This window comes from Nuphar pumila, chromosome 3, assembly GCF_984573655.1.
Source record: "Nuphar pumila chromosome 3, dmNupPumi1.hap1.1, whole genome shotgun sequence".
Classification (NCBI taxonomy): domain Eukaryota; kingdom Viridiplantae; phylum Streptophyta; class Magnoliopsida; order Nymphaeales; family Nymphaeaceae; genus Nuphar; species Nuphar pumila.
In genome coordinates, this window is record NC_143251.1 from 45,131,057 (window position 1) to 45,158,223 (window position 27,167).

At 40.1% G+C, this 27,167-nt stretch overlaps 1 protein-coding gene across 6 annotated transcripts in view; it reads right to left on the reverse strand.

The window, feature by feature from the left end:
- The window catches only part of LOC149842770 (uncharacterized), a 134,259-nt gene that overhangs the window by 39,966 nt on the left and 67,126 nt on the right, over positions 1-27,167 (reverse strand). For all 6 annotated transcript variants that reach the window (XR_016430811.1, XM_089999419.1, XM_089999418.1 and 3 more), the window contains exon 9: positions 11,554-11,616. Coding sequence is in view for 5 of the 6 variants with exons in the window: in XM_089999419.1 (XP_089855545.1) it covers positions 11,554-11,616 (63 nt within the window). In the remaining variant the exon portion in view is untranslated. The remainder of the gene's footprint in view (positions 1-11,553; positions 11,617-27,167) is intronic.

Here is a 27,167-nt window from a genome sequence, read left to right on the forward strand (position 1 = left end):
ATGACTGTATGACAGAAAATGCAATGGAGAAACAATTCAATAGAACAATGACAGGAATCATATGTAAAATGAAGTAAAAGATATCGGAATCGATGATTCCATTGCTATTACTCTATATGGATCGATACTGCTAGATGCAGATCGACACCACACGTGAGATGTTGTATCAAGTTGAAAAGAATGCCAATCAAAAGCAAATGGGAAATAACGGAAAAGAAAGAAAAAGATAAATAAAAAAAAATGATAACAAGGAGCAGAGGAAGTTTACAGGTAATCCAAGAAGGGGATGCGATTGGATGGATGATTCTGGTCACTGCCTAGGAGATTCTTGCAGAAAGAGGTCTTTCTTTAATCCTGACCAAGGGGAGAGCCTCAGAGGGAAAGAGGTGGATTCGATCGGTATGATGCTCCCTCTTATTTGTTGTCTTGAAGCCTTGAAGCTTGAGGAAGGGGATTGTAGACCAAGGATGCGATGGGGAATCAGATCGTGCCTCCTTTGTTGAACTTCAGTTTAGGAGGGCTGGAACCGATTAAGCTCCTTCAGTTGAGGTAGATGCAGAACCAACAAAAGAGGGAAGGAGAAACGGAGAATGGATGTGGGCGTAAAAAAAAACTCGATGCCAGAAGACAAGAGCTGGCCTCTTCTTAAAGAGGAAATGGAAGCTTCGAGAGGGGAAAACCCGTTGAGGATTGAAGGTGGAGAAGAGAGCATGCCGTTGCAGATCGGACGATGGAAGGAGGAGAAGGAAGGAGTGCGGGAGGAGTTTGTTGTGGATTTTCTCTTTTTCCAAAAAGGACTCCTTTTAAGAAATTTTTTGTAAAATGGCTTTTCAAATGAGGTTTTTAGCAAAAGACAACTTTGCAAAGCTTGAAATCATTTGCTTTTCCTGTAGTTTTCTCCGAATTTTTGCTTTTTCATGTTATTTTTCTATTATTTTTTTTTTGTATTTTTTTAGAATAAAATCCTAAAGCTTTACAAGAAATCAAAGATTGAAACTAATTTCTTGATGTTTTTGTAAAATATTTACAAAAGGAGTTTTTCTGAGAATTTTAGAAACCATTTTGAGAAAATTTCTTCAGAAATGGGTTTTGATCCGGATTTGGAGGAAATATGGATTTAAAGTGCTGGATTCGGATCCGGAGTTGATTTTGAATATATCAATATGAATTTTAATTCAGAGAATCTGAAGAACTGATTTGATTTTCTCAGAAAAAGGGGTTAGGGGCAAAAGGGTCATTTTTATAAAACTTTGAAAATTTTGGGGTGTTCACACCAGCCAAGCACTTGGCTGGGCCTGTCGGTTCGGCCAGCAGCTGGCAGTCAGCTGAGTGCCACTCGGCTGGCTGCCAGCCAGCCAATCCAACAGCCGATACTTAAAACAAACAGATTTCAAAATTTTATTTTTTTCAAAGCCACCTAGCCCAGCTGACCCTGCCGGCTGGGTCTGACAGCATATCCACAGGCCCAGTTTGGGCCTGTGTATGCTGTCAGGAAACCACCGCATCATTTTTTTTTCTTTTTGATAACAACTAGGCACAACCCCTATTAGTCTCAGGTTTAATTAACTGCCCAAATTGATTAAGCTTTAACAGTTTCTAAACAAAAATCAAAATTTCAACACATTATTTAGTTACTAAGACATATCAGAGTTAAACAATGGATGAAATCTCAATTCATTCTAACAATTCAAGTTCAAATAACTGATTCATATCAACATAATAAATCTGATGCAAACTTCATTAACCCCCCCCCAAAAAAAAAACTCCACATCTGTATATATATATATATAGCCTTAACCAGAAATTCAAAACCAATTTAATTACATGCTTTGGAATACACCCAGTTAAGGAAATCTGAAAATTTAGGGAACACATGTATCAAAGAGAAGATTTCGAACAAAAGACCCAGCTAAAACTGGGTCTAGCACACAGCCAGACTCACCCAGCCGACCCAGTTGGCTGGGTCTGGTACACAGCCCAGCCGACTGCATGCCTGGGCCCAAATCATGAAGGTAAAAGCTTATTAGTTCTGTTTTTTTTTTCAAAACAATAAGAGCACAGAAGGTGTAAGTGAGTAACAGTGGAAACTGTGTGTCCACTGTTCTCCATGAGATTCCATCAAGTGTTGCATGGAGATCCAATCTCCACCGATGCCCCATTAGAATCAAAAAGAGGTACCCGTACCTCGTTTCGCAAATCCTAGTGATCGGAGACAGCTTTTACGAGAGAGAGATCGGCTGAGGTCGAACCCACCCCCATTGTCGAACTCCGGTTGAAGGGAAACAACGAGGAGGAAGGACTGCCGCTTGACAAGGGTGGTGCGTATGCCTGCCGCGGTTGGGAAGTTGCCGACGATGGGGCTCCGGCAACATGCACGAAAACGAGAGGGAGAGAGAGAGATTTGGGGCAAAACTAAGAGAGGAAGGGGAAGGGGATACCAACCTGCCATTTTAAAGGTGGAAGCCCTCCAAATTTGGCGGAGATCGTTCCCCTTTCGCCAGAGGCTGCGGCCCACCTTTCCCCCCTTTTCCCCTCACACGATAGGGGTTAGGGTTTTCTCTCAGCACCCTAACCCTCCCCCTTCTTCCTTTCCCCTTTCCAGCAATATCGGGCAACCCTTATCGGGTTGCCCCCCCCCTTTTTTTTTTTTACTCGTTACACAGGGGCGACCCAGGTCCGAACCTGGGACCCGGTAACCGACCCCGAGTTGGGTCCACGCCTGTTTCCTATCAAAAATGGATCCGCAAGTTGGATCCAAATGGATCCAACTGTGGATCCTCGAGTTCTCTTTATATATATATATATATATATATATTTCTCGTTTTATTACTAATGTTAATATATTTTTTTTTGTATAACGCAATTAGCTATGCATAAATACCCATTTATGGGTCCGAGATCCGAAATATGGATCTTAGGTCCAAATTGCATGGTTCCAGACAAAACAATTAAATGGCAAAACTTACGGTTTTTACAGCACTTCCCTTGACCTGTGTGCCCTGTCACACAAAGATTAGAAGAAGAAAAGGGTGTTGGAGAAAAATAGAGGGTCGCATCCCCGATTGGGATGCCTCTCTTGTAAATATATGGTATTAGGAATGCATGTGAGAAATTACAAGAGTACCCTTTGGGTATAATAAATATTACAGCATATACATAAAAGAGAAAATAGAACGTGATTTCTAACACCCCCCTCAAACTGGACATGGGTTTTGAAGGAACGTGGACAGTTTGCTCTTAAGGAACCAATGGTGCAAAGCAGAGAGCGGCTTGGTGAAAATATCGGCTACTTGATCTTCTTCTCGAAGAAACTCGGGACGAATCTCCTTACTTTCAACCTTTTCATGAACAAAAAGTTGATTGATCTCCACATGTTTCATTTTGCCATGTTGCACAGGGTTACTGGTGTTAAATATATATATATATATATATGTATTTTTTTTGTTTCATCCAAAATACCTGATAAGGGTATTTTGGTCATTTCACATGTAACAATAAGTTGTTTATTAAAACAACTTATTCTAGGCTTTATTTTCCTTTTTTATTTTTTAATTTCCTTTTCCTCGTTTTTTGGAAACCATTGGGGACCCCACATATGGAGTCGTTGGGGCTCCCAACGACTACATTGTGGGAGCCCCAATGACTCCCTCTCTCTCATTTTGTTGTGTATATAAAGGAATGTTGTCCCTCTCATTTGTAAGCTTATTCTCCAACCTCTTCTCAATAATATTGATTCATTTTTGCCTTTTGGTATTTCTCCTTAGTGGGTTTGTATATTTGCACTTTGTGTGCTTATGATTTGTATATTTGAACTTTGTGCGCTTATGATTTTCCTTTAGTGGGTTTGTGTATTTGCACTTTATGTGCTCGTGATTTCTTATCCATTATTGGACCTTCAAGTGTTATCATTGGTTATTTGTATTTCCGTCTATGTCACACGGACTCGGCTCCAAGGTCGACGCACCCGCGTCGACATGCACCGACACGAGTGCGGACACGGGTGCGGCTCGGACTCGGTCAACCCGACCTTGGGTGCGGTCAACACACCCAGGGTCATTTTGGTTCATTTTTTGGATATTTTTTTTTTTACATTTCTGGGCTACAGAATTTAAAAAACAAAATCTTGGGGGGGGAAGGGGGGGGGGATGCCCCTCTATAACCCCCCGCCCGCTAACCACGCAGCGGGACCCGCGCCGGGGGGACCCCCCCCTCCTGTAAGGAAAAAAAACCCTGAATCAGGCTTCACAACTCATCACCTATCTCCTAATGGGCACAACTTTGACCGAGTCTTTTATATATATATATATATATATATATATATATATATATATATATATATAGCCGAGTCCCCGTGTCTAAAATTTTTGAAATTGCGCCGCACCCGTGTTGCACCCGCACCTGCACCCATGTGACATAGATTTTCGCCTATTTTCTTACATGGTATCAGAGCCAACTTGAGATCAAGCTAAATTTGTTTTTCGATACATCTGAAAACATGCCATTCAAATTTTGAAAAGGAGGTGAAGCTCTCTTGCAATTCCTATTCAAGCTCTTGTGAGATTGTGAACGCGTAAAAGATCGATGGAGTATTCGCTATCTCTCCTTTCGTTTCTTTTTCTTGGATAGGATTCAAGAAAAAGATTTATTCGGTATGTATCTTACATTTTCTTTTAAGTATTTCATGTGTTATTTAGTTCATGCATTACGCATGAGAAAACACTTATTTTCTTTATTGTTATATATATATATATATATATATATATATATATATATATATGTGTGTGTGTGTGTGTGTGTGCGTGTGCGTGCGTGTGTGCGTGCGTGTGTGTGTGTGTGGGTGCGTGCGTGCGTGCATGCGTGCGTGCGTAGGTGCGTGGGTGCGTGGGTGGGTGCGTGGGTGCGTGGGTGCGTGCGTGCGTGCGTGGGTGCGTGGGTGCGTGGGTGCGTGTGTCCGTGGGTGTGCGTGGTGTGCGTGGTGTGCGTGGGGTGCGTGCGTGTGTTTTAAATATATATATATATATATATATATATATATATATATATATATATATATAATCATGGATGTTTGAGCATGTATTGTTGATCTTTAGTTGGTTTATTTGAACTAATCATGATTATAAAAGTCAATCATGTTCGTATAGGTACATATCTTAAAATAATTTGATATTTCGAAAACAATGATGTATTTCACAAAGTATAATTTTACTTGAACTTAAGTGTAATATTTCAGAAATAAACTTGTGTTTATAACAATAGTAATGATATTAGGTATCTCATGGAATTATCTTACATGCCTTGCATATGATTTAAATATGTTGCATACTTGGTGGACATGAGTGTTCATGTTTTGACTTATTGTATACTTAAAATATAAATTTTTATATATGATGCCTTTAGTGCTTTAAATCTATCACTTGCATATGTGCTTAAAATTGTTCTTATGCATGTCTTTTGTATGAGATATGTGGCTTTCAGTTACTTAAATTATTGCATATACATGAGTTCTTTTTGTGAAAAATGAATACACTTGATTTTTCGTATGGTTCTTTGAGAATCCCAATATATGCTTTGGTTCTCTTTAATGGCATTGATTGTCTCAGAGTAGACTTGTAATTTAAATCTAAATAGCTTCTTTCTAGATCATATATATTGTTTTATCTTCTCTTTGAGAGTCATTGGATCATTTGTATGTAATATGCCTTAGTACACTTATTTCTTGATTGATGTATCCATGAATCCATTTTTTTGAAGAACTGCTTATAATAAGCATGATTCTTATTTGCTTATTAAAGATCGTTAAAATTGTCATAGGACATATTATTGGACATATGATTACACTATATCTTCTTTATTGAAGTTTTAAACTTAGAACTCTATATTTTCAAATTGGTTCTTTTTATGAACTAGTTTGAGATATCTCTTTATATAGATTGCTTATGTTAATAATGCTTATAATTACATGAGCATCAGAGTCCAAGTTTTTCACATATCATTATTAAATTTGATTTGAAACTTTGCTTTTCAAATCGGCATTTGAACTCACTTGTTTGTTAAATGATTTTCGTGAGTATTTATTGCCTTCATATGGCATTTGTGTTGTCCATCACAGATTTTTATATGATGCATCAATCTTCTTGGCCTTATTATTGAATCATATATGTTTGTTGGGGTGAGTAGTGTACACCTCATTTTTTTTGTCTTTTTAGATTGTCAACTTGTAGGCTTTGTATTCTTGCTTTAGTCACTGATACACTTGATTTTTAGTGTCATTATATATAGACAAGAGTTGTTTATTCACACCTTCGTGTGTGATTTTAGCCCTTTGTTGGCATTATGCTCTTGTTCTAGTCGTTGGTACACTAGTTTTAAGTGTCATTATATGTAGACAAGAGGTGTTTATACACACCTACGTGTGTGTCTTTGGCCCTTTGTGGCATTGTATCTATGCTCTTGTTCTAGTTGCTTATACACTTGATTTGTGGGTTTGAGAGGTCTAATGAGGTGATTGCTTATAGTGGATGAACTATTGTTGAGATTTGCAAAATTCCATCTCTTGATATTTATGAAAATTTTTAAATTTATCATCTTTCGAAAATAGGTTTTGATTTACATATATCATTCCCTTTGTCATGTAGGATTTCTTGATGAATTTTTTAAAACCTTTACTACTTGTTTTTTTCCTTGTATGAAAAAATATTTATCGATAAAAGATCATGCATATATATATATATATATATTGATATTTGGTCCTCTATACTTAAAATCACTCTAGGATATGTGAGTGAGTTATGTTTTTAATTGATTATCGTGTCCACATTGTGGTACACATAAATTCAATTAACTCATCTTTTATTGATAAAAAGTGCTATCTTGTCATTATTGTTTCATGTGCATTAAGTATGCTTTAATTGTATGATGCATATATGTGTGTATTAGCATAGTTCACACAATTGCATGCATGAAGTTAATTAGCTCTTTCTAACGATTTTGAGTTCTCTAAATAAAAATTCTTTTTCATGCCTTTGTGCATTTGTGCTCCTTTGTGAGTATTTCATTGTGCCTTTTTGCACTTACCCTCTTTGTGATTCTTGTGGGTTAATCAAGTCATCTTTTGAACTTGATCTTATTGAAGATATTTTCACATTGAAGTCATTTTTCGGACTTGATTCGTTTTCAAAGTTTGAAGACATTTTCACATGGTGCTTGATTGAAATGTTTAAGATATTCTTTATGCATAAATTTATCTCTTCTTAATGAATTATATGTCCTTTAAATAATCAAATCCTCTTATGGTCAATGTTATGAAAAATAAATTGATTATGATTTAATTTCATCTTTGAGGCATACTCCTCTTGTCTTTCTTAATATCGAATGATTCAAAAAATTATTATAATTTTGATTAAACCATTCTATTCTTGCTTTAAAATATATTGTTGTTAAAATTTTGCAACTCTTGGGCTAGAATATTTTTCTTGTATACTTGGAGTCTTTCTTTGGTTTGTTCTTTTTCTACAAGATCTTTAAGATGTGATACCTTCGATACATCATGGAGAGAGCCAACGAAGGTGCTTGGGGATGATCACCAATACAGGCGTTTTGAAGACTTATACTTGTAAAAAAAAATTGAGATGCCATAAAGATAGAGATTTCCCTTGAAGCCTCTTGAAGAATTGGAGTCCTTCCTTTCATATTTCCAAACTTTTCGTCTTCTCCTAGTAAAGTTTGAGGGGGCGTGTTATATATATATATATATGTGTGTGTGTGTGTGTGTGTGTGTGTGTGTGTGTGTGTGTGTGTGTGTGTGTGTTTTGTTTTATCCAAAATGCTCGATAGAGGTATTTTGGTCTTTTCACATGTAACAATAAGTTGTTTATTAAAAAAACTTATTCTAGGCTTTATTTTCCTTTTTTTATTTTATTTTTTTCTCTATCATTTCATTGTGTATATAAAGGGGTGTTCCCCCTCTCATTTGTAAGCTTGTTCTCTCACCTCTTCTCAATAATATTGATTCATTTTTGCCTTTGCATTTTCCCTTAGTGGGTTTGTGTATTTGCACTTAGTGTGCTTGTGATTTCCCCTTGGTGGGTTTGTGTATTTGCACTTTATGTGCTTGTGATTTCTTGTTCATTATTGAACCTTCAAGTGTTATCGTTGGTTATTTGTATTTCCGCCTATTTTCTTACAACTGGCAATAACTACTACACTTCAATTATCACAATAGAAAAGAGATTATGAGATTCTTTGACGAAGACTAGCTAGTAAATACCTAATCCACAATATTCTTGTTGTTATTGCTGTCATAACGCGATAATCCGCCTCGGTACTAGATTGTTCAATTGTCTTCTGTCATGACTTGACCAAGAAACAAGGTGTTGTCCTAAGAAGACAGCATAACCTGTGATAGATTGCCTAGAAGAAGGATCGCTTGCTCAATCCACATCCAAGTAGGCGAGAACCACCAGAGGTAAACCATCGAGAGACTGAGAAGGATAGCCTTTATAAACAAGCCCATCATTGATCGTGCCTTTCACATAACAGAGGATCCTTTTAGCTACTTTCATATGACTGAGACAAGGAGATTGCATAAATCTGGAGGCTTGGTTAGTGGCATAAACCAAGTCAGGTCGTGTGAAGGTAAGATACTGGAGTGCTCCGACAAGGCTTCTGAATTGCTCTGGATAAGATAACAAAGGATTCCGATGATCATTTTCAATCAGTTTCACGTTGACTGCAATGGGAGTGGGAACTGGTTTGCATTCTGCCATTCCAAAACAAGAAAGGATATTTATAACATATTTTCGCTGAGATAAGATGAGAGAATTGTTGTTGTGATCCACTCCAATACCAAGAAAATACCACAAAGGACCTAAATCTTTCATATAGAATTGTTTTCTGAGCATGGATTTCAGTTGTGTGATTCTACTGGGATCACTGCCTATAATAACAAGATCATCTACATATACAAGAATGATAGTAATATGAGTCTGATTAGAATGAACAAATAATGAGTAATCACATTGACTCTGAATGAAGCCTAAAAAGCAAACAGCAGCACTAAAAGTCTCAAACCACGCCCGAGATGCATGCTTCAAACCATATATAGTCTTCCGTAAACGAAGCATTGTAGTCTTGGTATCAGCCTTAGGATATCCAGGAAGATGTTCCATGTAGACTTCTTCATGCAATGTGACATGAACAAATGCATTCTTCAGATCCATTTGACTAAGAGCCCATCCATACACAGTGGCAAGAGCTAAAACTATACAAATAGTACCCATTCGGACAACAGGACTAAATGTTTCATTAAAATCCAACCCATGTTCTTCTGTGTACTCTTTTGCCGCAAGCTTGGCATTGTATCACTCAATGTTGCAGTCAGCCTGATGCTTAATTTTATAGACCCACCGACAGCTAACGATATTCTTATTATTGGGTCTAGGCACTACTTCCCATATGTCACACTCATGGAGAGCTGAAATCTACTCATTCATGGCCTCAATCCACTTAGGATGGTGGCAAGACTCATGATAAAATTTTGGTTCCTAATCAAAATCAATTGATGCAGCAAAAGTATGAAACTCAACAGAAAATGAATCATAACTTACCCAACATTGCAGTGGATGTCTAATCCGAGCAAACCTCCTGGGGGCTGCTTTGATGGAATGACATCTGCAGATTCAGCCGTAGAAGGAGATGTGGCTTCGGGCAAGATATGTGAAGAAGCAGCATGAATATCCTTATCAGCATCAGGAGATGGATCAGCACCTTCCAGTGGATCCCTATGTTTACGCCACTAGTATTTGTGGGAATGAAAGGCGAAGGCACGCGGCTGGGATTCATTTCCAAAGGGATTTTTTTATCCTCCTCTTCTTATTTAGATCTAATTGCTTGTACTTATGCAAATTGGAGAGGTAATCCCAATGATAGATCTCAGCCACAGGTTTTTGTGTATTTTTAGGAAACACTCTTGTATCTTAAAGGTGTAAAAAGCAACAGAAGGTCTCGTTATCAACAACAAAAGCAGAATATTAAGCCATGACAACAACTATGAAAATTATCTGGCAAAGGAGTCTTCTAAAATATATGGGCAGCGTCATCTTTGATCCTTCAAAGATGTGTTGTTACAATAAAAGCGATATCTATATTACAAGCAACACCACCTTCCACGAATGAACCAAGCACATAGAGATGGATTGTTACTATGTCAGAGAAGAATACTTAAGAGGAACTGTTGAGTTTCCCTACGCCTTCTGAATGTCAACTAGCAGACTTCTTCACTAAGACCCTGCCTTCACCTCATTTTTGTTCTCTTCTTGGCAAACTTTCAGTTATCACACGGTAAGTTTTAGGAGTGTTAAGATGTATTGATATGTATGTATAGGTATATACATACTTATATTCACTTTTATATATATATATATGAGTGTATATATGTAATATATATATATATATATATATATATTATTTATTTATTTGATTGTTTCTCATTGTAATAGTTTTCCCCAAATAGAGGCATTTTAGTCTTTTTACCAGTATATAATAGGTACTGCTCATTAGTGGCAGTTTTATCTGTACATATTTCTTCTTTTTATTTATTTTTGTCTTTTCCCTTCTTGTATGAGGGTATATTGGACTTTGTCCAATATAGTGGTTGGGGGCATCCCAACAACTCTTTTGCGTCATGTATAGCCTATATAAAGAGGGTTAAATCCCCCTTCTCATGTTATGCTTTGCTTAAGCATTCAATAGTAATAAAGAACTTATTTTTTTATGTTGTGTTCTCTTGTGATTGCCCTTAGTGGCTATTGTATGATTTTTTGAGCTTTTGTATTGACATTGATTGGCTTGCGGGTTGTCCCTTAGTGGACTTGTGATTGTGCTCATTGCTCTTTGATTCTTGTATGCCCTTAGTGGCTTCATTATTGTATTCCCAATTGTTTCATTACATACACATCAAGCCCTTAATATTGGAAACTTGGAGACTTCAACAAGATCACTGCTATTAAAGATGCCCTATATTGAGTCTTCATAACATAAAGTATCACATTAATGTTGCACAGAAGTATCCTACTATTCCCCTCTTTAGATGTATATTTTGAGAAAAAGAGAAGCCCATGTCAGTTTAACATAACCAAAACAGAAGGCATGGAGAGAAGGCATTGAGGTGATGGCTACATTTCAAGACAATATATATAAAAGCAGACACAGATGGTTGCGCCCTATATGGTCCAAAATACTGCACTTTCCTTGATGGGTTTTTTTCACCTTTGAAATGGAGCAATCGACCCATAAGAACTAAAACTTGCAAGAGGTAAAACTTGAATCATTAGAGTTGATTTAAGTTGCTTACGCAATACATATTGCACACCAACTTCCCCAGGACATCACTAGAAGATTGTTGAGAAAGTCTTCCACATAATTGTTTTTAATATTTGCCAATGAGGAATACACAAAGAAGTCATATTAGAATTATCACAAGGTAACTACTAAAAATATGTAAAGTATTCAATATATCATATCAGAGGTTGAAGAATAAAACAGAGAACAGCATGCCTTGATTCTGCAGCACAGGCATCATCTGCTGAAATGAAGAAGGGGGAGTTTCGAAAAACTTCCCTGTAACAGATATAGAGAGTGTTAATCACCAAAACAAGAAGTCGTTAGTAAATGCAAACATACACCAGAAGGATAGCATTTTAAAAACCAATTTACATTCATTCAAACATGATAACAGAGAATAGAGCAAGGTTGCCAGACTAGGAAGCGAAAGCGGGAAACGATGCGGGAAGCGGAAGCGAGAAGCGATGTATTTTAAAATGTATGGGAAGCGAGAAGCGAGGAATATTAAAAAATAAATATAAGAATTGAATGAGAATAAAAATGAAACACAAATAAAAACTAAAATAAAGTGACTAATATTAAATTTCATGATTTTTTACTGTAAGAATTAAAATTTTAACAAAATCTAAAAATGATGACTACCAATTTAGAGAAAACACATGAAAGTGAGTGAGAAGAGTGAGAGAAAACATATAAAAAAACTGAAAAGTTGAGTAGGAGAACATATAAGAAGAATAGATGAACATGTGGAAAGCATAGGAGAAGCGTGGGGGAATCGAGGTTCTCATCAAGTTTCAGAAGCGTAGAGTATCATGCTTCCGAAGCGAGTTTTCGGGAAGCGAGCTTCCCACCTATCTAAGAAGCTCCCGGTAACTCTGGAATAGAGTTAAATTGGTTAATGGTTCAACTCAATCAACAGAAATTGACACTATCGATTTTCAAACGTTCATGTTCCATCAAATAATGTCTCCAAAGCAATAATTTTTGTAAGATAACAAGATTAGGATAGTGAATGGCTTGTCACTGTTTTTCAGCAACACCATGCCCATATTCTTTTTGTTGACAACATCCCATGTTCCCTATTAGCATGAATTTCTTACAAATGCACAATATGATCCAACTCATAACATACGTTTAGCAGCTACTTGTCCAAACTTCTATGGGCAATATTGTGCTGCTCCAACAAACTAAACATGTCATTTTGTAGTCCACAAGGACATAACATTCATTACATTGTGCACCTTTAGTGCTGTTAGGGGCTTGCTCCCTGCTTAGTTGTCAAAGGCGCCGCCTAGGTGCTGCCTAGGCGAGCTAGGCGCAGCCCCACCGCCTGGGCGAGTAGGTCTGGGCGGTGGGACCCTATTTTAGCACCTAGGCGCCACCTAGTTCACCTCGGCAGCGCCTAGGCTTAAGCCTAGGTTGGTCCTTTTTTTTTTACATTGACCTTTTTATGACCCATATAAAAGGGGGAAAGGGGGGCCTAATTCGCCCATTTTCCCCTTTTTCACTCTCTCCTCTCTCTCTCGGGTTTCGGCAAGAAGACGACGATGATGAATAAGAAGAAGAAGAAGGCAGGTACCTCTCTCTCTCTTTTTCTTCCTGTTAATTATACTGTATTTCAGACATATTATACATATATATATATATATATTATATATATATATATATATTATATATATACTGTATTTCAGCATATATATTATAATATGCTGAAATACAGTATTATTAATATTGTATTTCATCATATTATATATTATATACTGCATTTATATATAAATATATCTCTGTATGTACTATAAATTATATATAATCTGTTTGTAATTTAATATAATCTGTTTATGGTAGATGTTTCTGAGTTATGTTTATGCCTTTGTGAGTTATATTTTCGAGTTATATATTTTTGAGTTATATATATATATATGATCTGTTTTACAGTTCTTTTTCAGAAATCACACTTCACATGCACCCACAGTCCACACACACAGATGCTGATCCGCAGTTGCACACATATATATGTTTTCTATGTAAATATATATAATTATATATTTTAACACATCCTTAGTTGTCAAAAGTGTGTATGTCAGTTATATATCTGTTGGACTGTGCGTAGATCATATGATCTGTTTTGAATTCACACTTCACAAGTTCACATGCATGCACCCACAGTCCACACACACAAATCTGATGTGCAGTTGCACACACATATATATGTTTTTTGTGTAAATATATATAATTATATATATTATATATTATATAGTTTATGTATTTGTTTTTCACATATATGATATATATTAATATATAAGCTTATGTTATTTGTTGCTTACTTCTTTTAATTTAGCGAATTTACATGTTTCTTTTTTTAGCTTCTTATCATTTTTTAAAACAATGGAAGGGGCTTCTTCTGCAATTGCTCATTTACTCCTTTGTATGGTTTGGTTATTCAATTTCTCATTTATTCTTAATTTTTTTGAGCAGGTTACTAGTTGCATCATGGTTTGTTTATTTAATTATTCATTTCTTCTCATTTGTCTATTGCATGTATTATGTCTATTGTTGTTGTCAATTTTTTGTATACATGATTTTATTTTTGTATATTGTTCATTCACATTATTAGTTGTATGGTTTGTTTATGCAATTGTTAATTTATTTTTAATTTGTTTGAGCAGGATATGTAATGTAATTGTTTTACAATGTTCGACGACTTATTATTATTTGTCTATGGCTTATTGTTGATTGATTTTATGTTATATACATGTTTGTTATTAATTTTAGTAGTTTGTTTACATATTTTGTATGTTTTTTTTATTTGGGTACCCCTTAGTCCGCCTAGGCTTCACCTAGTCTTTTTAAGGGCTCTCCGCCTAGCGCCTTTGACAACTAAGGCTCCCTTATAGTGAAGGATGATCATCAGCTGTGTCACTAGTGTTGAGAAGTATAATATGCTGATGTATCATATGTATTGTTACTTTTGTGTTAGCATCTTTCAATTGTATATAGATTATTTAATGAGGGGTATTCTCGTACTTTAGTAGGAGGTTAGAGGTTAACTAATTTTGTCATGTAGTGCTGGAGGGGGGTCCACCCTATAAGCATTCTTCTTCTTTTCTTCTTAATGAAGCATTGTTAGTGTTCCGGACCGCCATGTTTTTCACCTTTTTGCTCTGATGTATATACCTCTTTGGCACTCTAGAGTGCCCCACAAGGCCTTACGGCCTAAGAACCCCGTGTATTCGGACCCTTTCTTCCCCTCTTGATGTATTTTGCTTTCAAGTATCTATAAAGAAGTTTTTTGCATCTCTCTCTCTCTCTCTTTGTTCTTGTGCATACGCGTACTCTTGCTTCCGCTCGTGCACGTGTGTTGTGCGTTGCTTGTGCGCTTAAAAGGCCTGCCTTCGATGTGTGTGATTGCCCGAAGCTACGTCACGGGGGCCTTCGCTTCCCAGCCCGTGACAAGTTGGTACCAGAGCCTTGTCGACATTGGGAGTGACAATGGCGCCGAAGAAGATTGTCATGACTCCTTCAAGTAGTGTGGTTCCTGCTGAAGAGGACTTCATGGCCGATGATCGGGTGTCAGCCATCTCGCGCGATGTGGCGGAGCTGACTGGGTCAGTGACCAACATGGAGAAGTTGGTTAATGGAACTTGTGTCGCTTTTAGAGATCTCAATGCAGAGATCAAGACAGCAGTAGAGGGAGTGAAAGACTCGGTGGAAAGTCTTGCCACTAAACTTAACTACTCGGTGGAGGACTTTTCCATCAAATTTGATGATTTGTTGGGTCGGTTCAACATCATGGCTACTGAATTGGATGTTGTTCGACGAAAGAATGAACAGTTAGAGCGACAGTTGAGAACTGCCCCGGCTGGCGGTGTTGCGACATATGTGGATAGACCACGTTACAAGCTACCTGAGCCCGCAAAGTATAAAGGCACGCGGGACTCAAAGGATCTCGAGAATTTTATCTACGAGATGGACCAATTTCTAGAAGCTGCGAGGATAGAGGAGGACGCAGATAGGCTGCGCACCGTAACAATGTACTTTGCGGATGAAGCGACCCTTTGGTGGAGACGTCGCTTAGGTGATGCTCGACGAGGATTGGTTGCTATAGTCTCATGGGAAGACCTCCATAAGGAAATGCGAGACTACTTTCTACCTAAAAATCAAGAGAAAATGGCCCGCAAAAGGTTATTGGCATTGAAACAGACAGGGTCAGTACATGACTATGTCAAGGCATTCTCTTCGATAATGTTGGAAGTTGAGAGAATGGATGATGAGGCTCGGTTGTTTTACTTTGGCAACGGGTTGCAAGGATGGGCAAACCAAGAACTCATTCGGCATAACCCCGCAACACTGGTTGAGGCGCTTGCGGTTGCAGAGAAACTTGCCGAGCTGGATAGGAATGACCCCGCATTTCAAGGCAGACAACAGGAAAATGATCGCAACAATCGAAGGAACGACCAAGGACAAAATGTTGGTCGGGGAAACCAGCAGAATCATGGCCGGCAAGATGGCCAAAAATAATAATCAGAATTAGAATAACTTTCAAGGTGGTAATTATCGTCGTCGTGACTGTCGCATCTGCCATGGGGATCATTGGCAGGATACATGTCCCAATAGAAACCGCGGTCAAGGGAATGGAGATAACCCGCACCCCGAGTTGCGAATGTTGTTCAGGGTGAGGAAGAGGATCAACCTGCAGTGGCGTCAATAGTTGGCGCAATACAGATGATGAATGCAGTAAAGGTCACAACTAGTGTGGAACCGACAGTATGCAAAGAATTGATGTATTTGGAACTTTTGCTCAACGGAAGACTCACCAAAGCATTGGTAGACACAGGTGTCACGCATAACTTCATCTCGCATGAAGAAGCAGAACGGTTGGGATTACAGTGGGAGAAAAAAGAGAGCCGCATGAAAGCGGTTAATTCAGAGGCTAAAGCCATCTACGGTGTCGCTCGGGATGTACCAGTGCGGATCCACAACTGTTCAGGAAGGATCGCGTTATCAGTCGCACCCATGGATGATTTTAAAGTCATCCTCGAGATGGAATTCTTGAAGTAGCAACAAGGCAGTGTCGATGCCCCACCTCAACGTTGTCAGCTTTGAGAGTGAGAGTCAACCCTGCATGGTTACTGCGATGACAGAGAAGCCTTGTGAGCGTTTGGTGTCTGCACTCCAGTTGAAGAGAGGCATGAAAAGTGGTGACGAGATTTTTATTGTCACAATCCGTGCTACAGATGAGGTAGAAAAAGTCGCGGATGTCCCGGAGGCCTTAGCGCCAGTATTGAAGGAGTTCGGTGATGTTATGCCCGCCGAGATGCCGAAGAAGCTACCTCCGAGGCGTGAGGTAGATCATCAGATTGAATTAATACCAGGTGCACGGCCACCCGCAATGGCTCCTTATCGCATGGCAATTCCTGAGCTGCAGGAATTACGCAGACAATTGGACGGTATGCTTTTAGCAGGAATCATCCAACCATCCAAAGCTCCCTTTGGAGTGCCTGTGCTCTTTCAAGCAAAGCACGATGAGTCGAAGCGATTGTGTGTCGACTATAGGGCACTGAACAAAATGACGGTGAAGAACAAGTACCTGCTTCCTTTGATCGCAGACTTGTTCGATCAACTTGGAAAGGCAAAGGTCTTCTCTAAGTTGGATTTGAGATCGGGCTACTGGCAAGATCAGACAGAGTTGGCGAAGGCATATCTAAACAAGGCAACCAAGCGCATGAAGAAATGAGCAGATGAGAAGCGTCGCCCAGCAGAATTTCGAGTTGGAGACAAAGTGTTGGCCAAGCTCTTTTTTGACCGCACAGTTATCTTTCGGGGCCACCACCGAGGCCTTATTCGCAAGTATGATGGCCTCTTCACCATTATCAAACGTGTGGGAAACTTGGCGTACCGGCTGGACTTGCCAGCAAACTTTCAAGTGCACCCGGTATTCCATATATGCAACCTGAAGCCATTCCACGAAGATGAAGGAGATCCTCAACGGAGCATGCCTCAACGTGCTCTGATCCCGCAGCGAGCTCCTTCAACAGTTAGTGTATCAGGCAGAGATCCAGATATCATCCTCAATCATTCCAACAACTATCTAGGGGAAGTCAAAAAGCACTTAGTGCAGTGGAAAGGATTGCCAGAATGTGAAGCCACCTGGGAGAAAGTCAGCAGCATGTTTCAGCATCGACAGCTTGTAGAAGGCTACCATGAACAATTGGCGTCGAGGACGGCGCCAACTTAGGCGGGGGAGCGTGTTCCGGACCGCCATGTTTTTCACCTTTTTGCTCTGATGTATATACCTCTTTGGCACTCTAGAGTGCCCCACAAGGCCTTACTGCCTAAGAACCCCGTGTATTCGGACCCTCTCTTCCCCTCTTGATGTACTTTGCTTTCAAGTATCTATAAAGAAGCTTTTTGCATCTCTCTCTCTTTGTGCTTGTGCATACGCGTACTCTTGCTTTCGCTCGTGCGCGTGTGTTGTGCGTTGCTTGTGCGCTTAAAAGGCCTGCCTTCGGTGTCTGTGATTGCCTGAAGCTACGTCACGGGGGCCTTCGCTTCCCAGCCCGTGACAGTTAGAGTGCCTTCATCTTCATCTTCATCTTCATCTTCATCTTCATCTTCATCTTCATCTTCATCTTCATCTTCATCTTCTTCTTCTTCTTCTTCTTCATCCTTGTGGTTTGCTCTTGTGTGCATCTGATATGGTATCAGAATTCAAATAGCTTCATCTTTGCAGTTGTTCCAGTCTGCCTCGGGCTGCATGCTGATGATGTCAGCATGCCCAAGTGAACCTCTGAGTTAGGGGTTTACTAGAGAATGATTTTAGAAAGCTTCTTAATCAAAAAATTTGTTCGTCATAGCAGTATTTAATTTATTGTAGATTTTCTTTGATTTTTCCTGAAACGGCAGTAAATAGTGTCCTGTTTTGATCTTTGTGCACATTCTGAGCATATTGGTGGATGTGAATGTTTGGGTTGGACATCATTCTGATCATTTTTTAGTATGCCATCTGTTAGAAGTGATTTGGTTTCATTTTGTTCAGTTTTGGAGGAGCTTTATTAAGATTTGAGTTGCTTGTGTGGGACTATAGCCCGGTTATTGTTCATCGTGACTTAGTATAGCTGTGTCAAGCAAGGCTTTACATCAGATTTGTGTGAATTTCAACTGAAATACAATCTTAGATTGTATGAAGGTCAGTCTGTGTGGAGGCGCAGATTGGGTGTTGTGTGGGAAGCTATTTTTTGGGTCTTGGTGACAATAGTTGTTTTTGTGTGTTGAAGTTCATATTGGTTTGTGTGGCTGCATATATTCAGTTTGTATTTGGCTGCTATCTGATTGTTTGTGCAGTAAAACCTGAATTGTAGTTTGGGGGTTCCAGTGAGATATGGAGAAAGCATACAACTTATTCCTGTGAAGTTCAATGGAACAAATTATGCATATTGGCAGACTTTATGACTACTGCAATAGTGGGAAAAAGGTCTTGGAGGATATTTGAATGGTGCAAAGGTGAAACCCAAGCCAATCAATCCTGATCATGACAAGTTGTTCGGTTAAGCAAAGAATAGCAGTGAATCTGTCAAAGTTCCAAGATGCTAAGGATGCTTGGGGTTACTGTAAATTTTTCTTTCGGTTCCTGTATTGAGAAAGAGAAGAGAAATAGAGAGGGAGAGAAAAGGGAGAGATCGACTTCGGCTGTCACGATTTTTGTAATGAAATCGTGACTTAAACTTAGGTATTTAAGTTACATTAAGGTATGGGTTCGGGTCTGGTGTATCCAGACCCGATAAATGAAAAACAAAAATTACATTACATGTTACATGGATCGGGTCAGATCCTATGCACCTTTTTCACCCCCCCTCAAGTTGATCATGGTTTTGGACCATGAACAACTTGCTTTTAAGCATCCAAAAGCAATCATTGGTTAACCCTTTTGTAAATATGTCTGCAACCTGTCTTTCAGTACTGACAAACTCAGGTTCAATCTCTTTTTCTTCAACCTTCTGTCTCACAAAGTGTTGGTCGATCTCAATGTGTTTGGCACGACTGTGATGTACTAGATTGAATGACATATTGATAGCACTTTGATTGTCACAGAGCAAGGCAGTGTGGGAGATCTTTTCTCCTACTTCAGTTAGAAGATGCCTGATCCATGTGACTTCGGCAGTGGCAGCAGCCATGGATCTATATTCAGCCTCAGTGCTGGATCTAGCGATAGCTTTTTGTTTTCTACTGCTCCAAGAGACTAAATTTCTTCCAATGAATGCACAATATCCTGATGTAGATCTTCTTTCGTCGGGATCTCCTGCCCAGTCTGCATCACAATATACAGCAATTTCGTGCTCGTTTTGGCCATGGGACTGTGGTAAATATATCAATCCATCCCCAATAGTCCCTTTCAGATATCTAAGGATCCTCTTGACCGCTTCCATATGTCCAGTACGTGGCGCATGCATAAATTGAGACACTTGATTGACTGAATAAACAATATCAGGTCTAGTGAATGTGAGGTATTGTAACATTCCTATTATGCTGCGATACCTGGTGGGGTCATCACACAGATCTCCATCATGAGCGCTAAGTTTTTGATGAAGTACACTCGGAGTTCCTAGAGGTTTGCAGTCTTTCATGCCTGTCTTGCTGAGAACATCTACGGTGTACTTGTGTTGAGTGAGTGTCAATCCATGAGCCCGGTTGTCAACTTCTACACCAAGGAAATAGCGTAGAACTCCAAGGTCTTTCATTTTGAACCTTTGACCTAATAAGTCTTTTATTTCTTGAATGTGGTCCGCAGAGTTTCCTGTGATGATAATATCATCGACATAAATTAATAATAGAGTGGTCACAGACTGACTTTTAAAGATAAATAATGAGTGGTCCAGCATGGAACGTGAAAATCCATGTTTCTGAATTTCAGATGAGAAGCTATCAAACCAAGAGCGAGATGCTTGCTTCAGGCCGTAGATGGCTCTTTTTAACCTGCATACATGGGTTTTACAATTTTGTTCTTGATATCCAGGGGGTTGTTCCATGTATACCTCCTCCTTCAAATCCCCATGTAAGAATGCATTTTTTACATCAAGCTGACTCAACTTCCATCCATGTTCAACAGCCAGGGAAATGATAATTCGAATCGTTCCCATTCTTACAACCGGACTAAAAGTCTCATCATAGTCTTGCCCTGCTTCTTGAGTGAATCCTTTTGCTACAAGCCTTGCTTTATATCGTTCAATAGTTTCATCTGGCTTGTACTTGATTTTGTAGACCCATTTGCATTCGACAACATTTTTGTCAGGTGGCCTGGGAACAACTTCCCATGTTCCACATTCATGCAAGGCTTGCATTTCATCATTCATGGCTTCTACCCATTTCATAGAAGTTGCTGCCTGATGATACATGATGGGCTCTTCATCCTTATTGATGGCAGTTAAAAACAATTAAAAGTCCAAGGAGAAGTTTTATAACTAACCCACCTGTCAATAGGATGCCGTATGCGGTTTGATTTTCTGACTGCGAGGGTATGAGAAGGAGTAGGATTGGCGGCTGAGACCTGATCTAAAAGGCTTGATGTTGTCGGTCTCTGTCTGGAATAGACAATGCCTTTGTATCTGCCCGGTACTTCCTCTGCATTCTGTGACCCCGACGTCCCAGTGTTCTCAAAAACCTCTTCTTCTTGTCGCACGCAATCTGAGGAACATGTTTCATTGGAGCCAGCAAAAAGTTCTGAGCTTAGCCAAGGATGGTAAATTTCAGTTGGCATACTCGTTGTGTTAGCTCCGTGATCAAAATTTTGTTCATCAAAGACAACATTTCTTGAGGTTCTGATACGTTTGTTGGTGGGATCATAACACCTATACCCTTTGTAGTCATCTGCATATCCTACAAATCTGCACTTTTGGGCTTTGTCTTGAAACTTGTTTCTCAAGGACTGATCGATATGCACATAGCAAACACATCCAAAAACACGCAGATCATAATAACTAGGATAAGTTCCAAAAAGACAGTGATAAGGAGACTTATTTTCCAGAATAACCAAAGGCAGTCTGTTTATCACATGCACGGCAGAATGAAAGGCTTTTGTCCATAAGTTGATGGGAAGATTGCTGTCATGAAGCATACTCATGGCACTTTCAACGATATGCCTGTGTTTTCGTTCAGCAATTCCATTTTGTTGAGGGGTGTGAGGACAAGACACCCTTCTTCCTATTCCATTACTTTGAAGAAAAGAGATAAAATCACGGGATGAGAATTCTCCACCTCCATCACATTGGAAAAATTGAATGGACTCAAAAAATTGATTTTTGACAAGTAAAAGAAAATTTTGAAACAAAGAGAAGACTTCCGACTTATTTTTTTATGAAATATATCCAAGTGTATCGAATATAGCTATCAACAAAGATTAGATAGTATTTGCTCCCAGATCCAGAAACAACTGGGGCTGGTCCCCATACATCAGAACAGATGATCTCAAAAGGTTTTGAAGCTCTCTTATTAATGGAATGAAAAGGCAATACATGACTCTTGCAGGAAAGACAACTGGAACATTTGTGACTGTTCTCATCCCTATTTAAACTTTCTTTTGGAATGAGATTATTAGATACAAGTTTCTCAATGAAATGACCCCCACAATGTCCTAATCGACTATGCCATAAGAATGGCTTATTACATTCAGAAATACTAAAAACATTAGCAGAAGAAGATGAACACGACTCTAATGAAGGCTCTGAATTCAGGTGGACAGGGCGGACAGCATGACAAGGAGCTTCTTCAAAGACATACATATTGCCTCGTCTCTTTCCTTCAGCGAATGTTTCCCTCGTGCGAAGGTCCTTGACCTGCACAGAGAAGGGAGTGAATTCAACTGAAGCATTATTATCATCAATAAGTTTGGAGACAGAGACAATATTTTTCTTAATGTCAGGAGCATGAAGAACGTCAGAAAGAGTAAGAGTGGAATGTGACATGGGAATAACAGTTTTTCCAACATGAGAAACAGGATGGTGGGACCCATCTCCAGTGACAATCTTACTTTTTCCAAAATAAGGAATGGGATTAGAAATCTTACCTGCATCACCTGTTACATGAGTCGTTGCCCCTGAGTCGACAAACCAGGTGCCTTCATCGCTCTGCTTCAATTTCAACTCTGACAAGGCAGATATCAACAAATCTTTAATCTCTCCACTGCTTGAGAACTTCCTTTTGTTTTCTGTCTGTGGACCCTTTTCTTTATTCTCTGGATTATGCCAACAATTCGCCTTGATATGCCCCTTTTTATTACAAAGGAAGCAGATAGGAATGGATCTTGACCCCTGCGCATGAGCTGACATATTTGGAGTGGGAAGTAAACCACGCCCTCCGTGTCCACTTCGTCCTTGTCCTCCTCGTCCGCGTCCTCTACCATAAGACACCCCTGTGGCAAAAACTTCTTGAGAATTTGTGTGAACGTGAGATTCCTCAAAGAACCCTTTCAGAGTCATCTCATACTGAATTAATTTTGCTCGCAACTCATCAAAGGTAGGAAGAGCAGGGAGACATAATAGGGAAGTGACGATCATGTTGTAGTCGGATCCCAATCCACTCAGAGTCTGTTGTACCATATCGCTGTCATTCACCGCGCATCCTATAACTGCAAGTTGATCTGTGATAGTCTTCATCTTGTTCAGATATTCCATGATGGTCATGGAATCTTTTCTCAACATCTGGAATTCCCTCTTGAGAAAAACCATTCTCGCTTGCGAAACTTGTGAATATGTTTGAACCAATTTTTCCCAAAGTTGCAGTGCAGTACAGTTGTCAGGGATGGCAACAAGGACCTCTTGGGACAAGGTGGAAGTGATGTAAGCAACCACTGATTGATCTTTCCTTTCCCATTTGAGGTACTCAACATTCTTGACATACACAAATGAACTTACTCCTTTGTCGTCTTTTTCTTCTCTCGTAACAAATTCGAGTGGGACGGGAGTGGTTCCATCAAGGTAACCTAAGAGACCTTGACTCCTTATAAAAGGAATAATTTGCCTCTTCCAAATCAAGAAGTTTGAGGTAGTTAACGTTTCAGAAACGAGTTGAGTGAGAAAACTTGAGGAAAGATTGGATGAAGAGGAATGAAGATCCATGAAAAGGAGTTTTAACAAGAAAGGGAACCCCCTTTTTTAGAATTGACAGATTGCTCAGTCTGCAGTCAGAGTGGTTTGCTGATGGCCTTTTTTTTTTCTCGGCTGTAGTAACTCAAAGATAGACCGATCAGAAACTGTCAGAAGAAAGCACTGAGTTTTCAATGTGAATCCCACTTGTAACAGTCAAAACAAGAATGATACAAAAAAAAACAAATGAGGGCAAAGGAATGAACAGATTTTCTGTCCCACAGCAGGCTGAACAGCAAAAAAATTTTGTTGGATCATGCGTGAACAGATTAGGGATTCACGTGAGATGTGAATCCACTAAATGAAGAAATCGCAGAAATGAAATTCACGTGAGATTAGGGATTCACGTGGGATTCACTGCGTGAAAAAAATGGGAAAACAGAAAGGGGAAAACGAGAGGTGGATATTAAAATCGTGATAAAAAAAATCAAGATTCACGTGAGATGTGAACTGATTAGGGATTCATGTGAATCCTACGTGAACTGATTAGGGATTCACGTGAGATGTGAATCCACTAAAGGAAGAGATCGTGGAAATGAAATCCACGTGATATTAGGGATTCACTGCGTGAAAAAGGTGTGAAAACAGAAAGAGAAACGAGAAGTGGAGATTGGAATCGTGGTAAAAGAAAAAACTGAAGGAAATGAAGAAAAGAGTAGGCGAAACCTCAAACCTTGATTTTCGGCACCTTCGGAATCCACTTCAACCCTTAGTTGGATCTTGGCTCTGATACCATGTAAATTTTTCTTTTGGTTCCTGTATTGAGAAAGAGAAGAGAAATAGAGAGGGAGAGAAAAGGGAGAGATTGACTTCGGCTGTCACGATTTCTGTAATGAAATCGTGACCTAAACTTAGGTATTTAAGTTACATTAAGGTATGGGTCCGGGTCTGGTGTATCCAGACCCGATAAATGAAAAACAAAAATTACATTACATGTTACATGGATTGGGTACATGGATCGGGTCAGATCCTATGCACCTTTTTCAGTTACCTCAAACAAGTGTACAAGCAAGAAAATTGGGCCAAACAATATTAGCTTGCAAAGAAAGTTAGAGCTTTGAGGTAGGGGAATAAAGTCAGATGAAAAATTTTACTCAGAAATGCATGGGTTATGGGATGCACTTGCTTTAATGGAGGGTCATAATAGATGTAAAAAGTGTGTGAAGCGTAAAAACCCGAAAAAATTTGTTTTGGATCCAGGATCCAACTCCCCCCCCCCCACCCTCGGTGTTTTTATTTAAACACGCAGGGGGTGGGTTTCCCCTTTACGAAAAAGGGAAAACCCTCTCCCCCTGTGCCGCTCTCTCTTTCTCCCCCTTGTTCCTCGCCCTCCAGCGACCCGCGGCCACACTCCACCCGTCGCTCGCTGCCCCTCTCCCATGTGCACTCATCGGTGACCCTCGCCGGAGAACCCACGACGTCGTCCCCCTCTCTCGTCTTCTTCAGTCTCGTCGGGCACTCGACCCCGACCGACACCCCCATCCGGTCATCTCTTTCTCGTTCGCCCTCTTCCTCTCTTCCGCTCGTATTCCGGCCACCCGATGTTGATGTTCTCGCATGCGATGTGACTCCGTCTCCTCTCAGGTAAACTGCCGCCTCTCTCTCCCTTCTTCTACTTCTTCTTCTTCTTCTTCTTCTTCTTCTTCTTCTTCTTCTTCTTCTTCCTCCTCTCTTTTTCCGACAGGCCGGTAGAGGCGACGCCCCTGCCGCCTCTGTATGACTGACCAGCAGGAGCTTTACCCCTGCCTCTTGGTTTTCCGGGAGGCAGGGGTGCCTCCGCCCTTCTTCCGGGAGGCAGGGGCGACACCTTTTTCGACAGGCAGGGGTTTTGCCCCTGCCCCTTCTGTTTTTCTGCCAGGCAAGGGTGAAGCCCCCTGCCTCCCTTCACGTGTTCCGTCAAGCAGGGGCTTTGACCCTGCCGCCGCCTCCCTTTAGACAGGCAAGGGCCTTGCCCCTGCCTCTGTGTTTTTCGACAGGCAGGGGCAAAGCCCCTGCCTCCCTCCTCGTTTTTCCTTGTCGAGCTGAGGTCGGGCTCGGCCTAACAGCCGAGCCCACCCCTCGGCCCTTGCTTTTGCGAGCTAAAGTCGGGATCGGCCTGACCGTCGAGCCTATCCCTCGACCTTTGTTGTTCGATCCAGGGTCGAACTCAGCAAGATAGTCGAGCCCACCCTTGCCCCCTTTTCACCTTTTTGTCAAATCTGCAGGCAGGGGCACAGCCTGTGCCCTTTCCCCTTCACTCTCCATTGTTTGGCGAGCAGGGACGCTATTAGAATGTGGAATATGGATTGGATATGGATCCGATATCGGATCCATATCCATTCACGAGTTTTGCTTTAGTTGTATTATAATGTAACATGTGTTACTTATAAGGGGCACTTTTGTCCTTGTAAAAGATAATTGTAACCCTATATTAATGAAGCACTAGTGCAGCAACCGAGACAGTTTTGGGGTTGCCGATTTCTCAAGAAGAGTTCTCTCTCTCTCTCTCTCTCTCTCTCTCTCTCTCTCTCTCTCTCTCTCTCTCACGTGTTTTCACATGGTATCAGAGCACGCTGTATTTCTGGGCGAAAAAGGACCTTCCTCAGGGACGTGAAAAGCCAAATCCCCTTCCTCGACTTCATTCCACGTGCACTAGCCAAGATCTGTTGCAGCAAAAGCCGAGTTCTCCTCGTTCCTTTCAGAACACGTGAATCTGGTCTTCCTCAGCGACGTGAATCAGGTTGTCTTCCTATTCCCCTATTCCTTTCTGTCAGCGTCGGCTACATGATTTGTCCCCTTCACCTTTTCTTTTCCAGCAACGAATAACTATCTATATTGCAGATTTGCAAGACATTCAGATTTGTTGTCTGTGTTCCAACTGATCTGAAATAGTTTTAGATCTTCACTCGTTTACTGTATTACACTATGTTTTATGCACCATTTTTTTTGTCCACTCAAAAAGGGGGCCGAGTTCTTCTTATTCTGGTCACCAGTTTTGTAATAACCTCAAATTTTGTAATTTATTTATTTAAATTTATTTGAAAATAACGAGTACTTTTCTAATTTTGGGCCTCGGATCCATTACCGGATCCATAAAAAGAACATGTAAATAACCCACAATGGGGTATTAAAAATATACTTATAATAGTTATAAATAATTAATAGTATAAAAGAAAAGAAACGAAAAGAAAAACCGAGTATTTAAGGTTGGATCCGTGTTTGGATCCAAATGGATCCAACATAGGGATCTAAGATCCATAAAAAAATGGTCTTTATATCCATATTCATAATAAAACTAATAATATAATATATGAATAAAATTTAAATTTTTTTATTATCCGAGGATCCGCAGTTGGATCCATTCGGATCCAACTGATGGATCCACATGGTTGGGGGTCGGGTTACGGGCCTCGGGTCCGGACCCGAGCCGCACCCCCTGTGTAACCCTTTTTAAAGAAAGGGGCAACCCGATAAGGGTTGCCCGTTAGGTCTTCAGCAAAACAGGAAAGGGGGGAAGGGGGGGTTACGCAGGGCGTAACCGACCTCCCCCCATCTCGGCGTGAAGGGGGGAGGGGTCTTGCCCGATAAGAGGGAGTGGAGAGGGGACTCTCTTCACTCGCCTCTCTCTCTTTCCCTCATCTCCCTCGTGTCTCTCTCCCTCTACTCTGTCCCCATCTCTCTCCCTCGGTCTGTGTGGGTGCGCCGGAGGCAGGG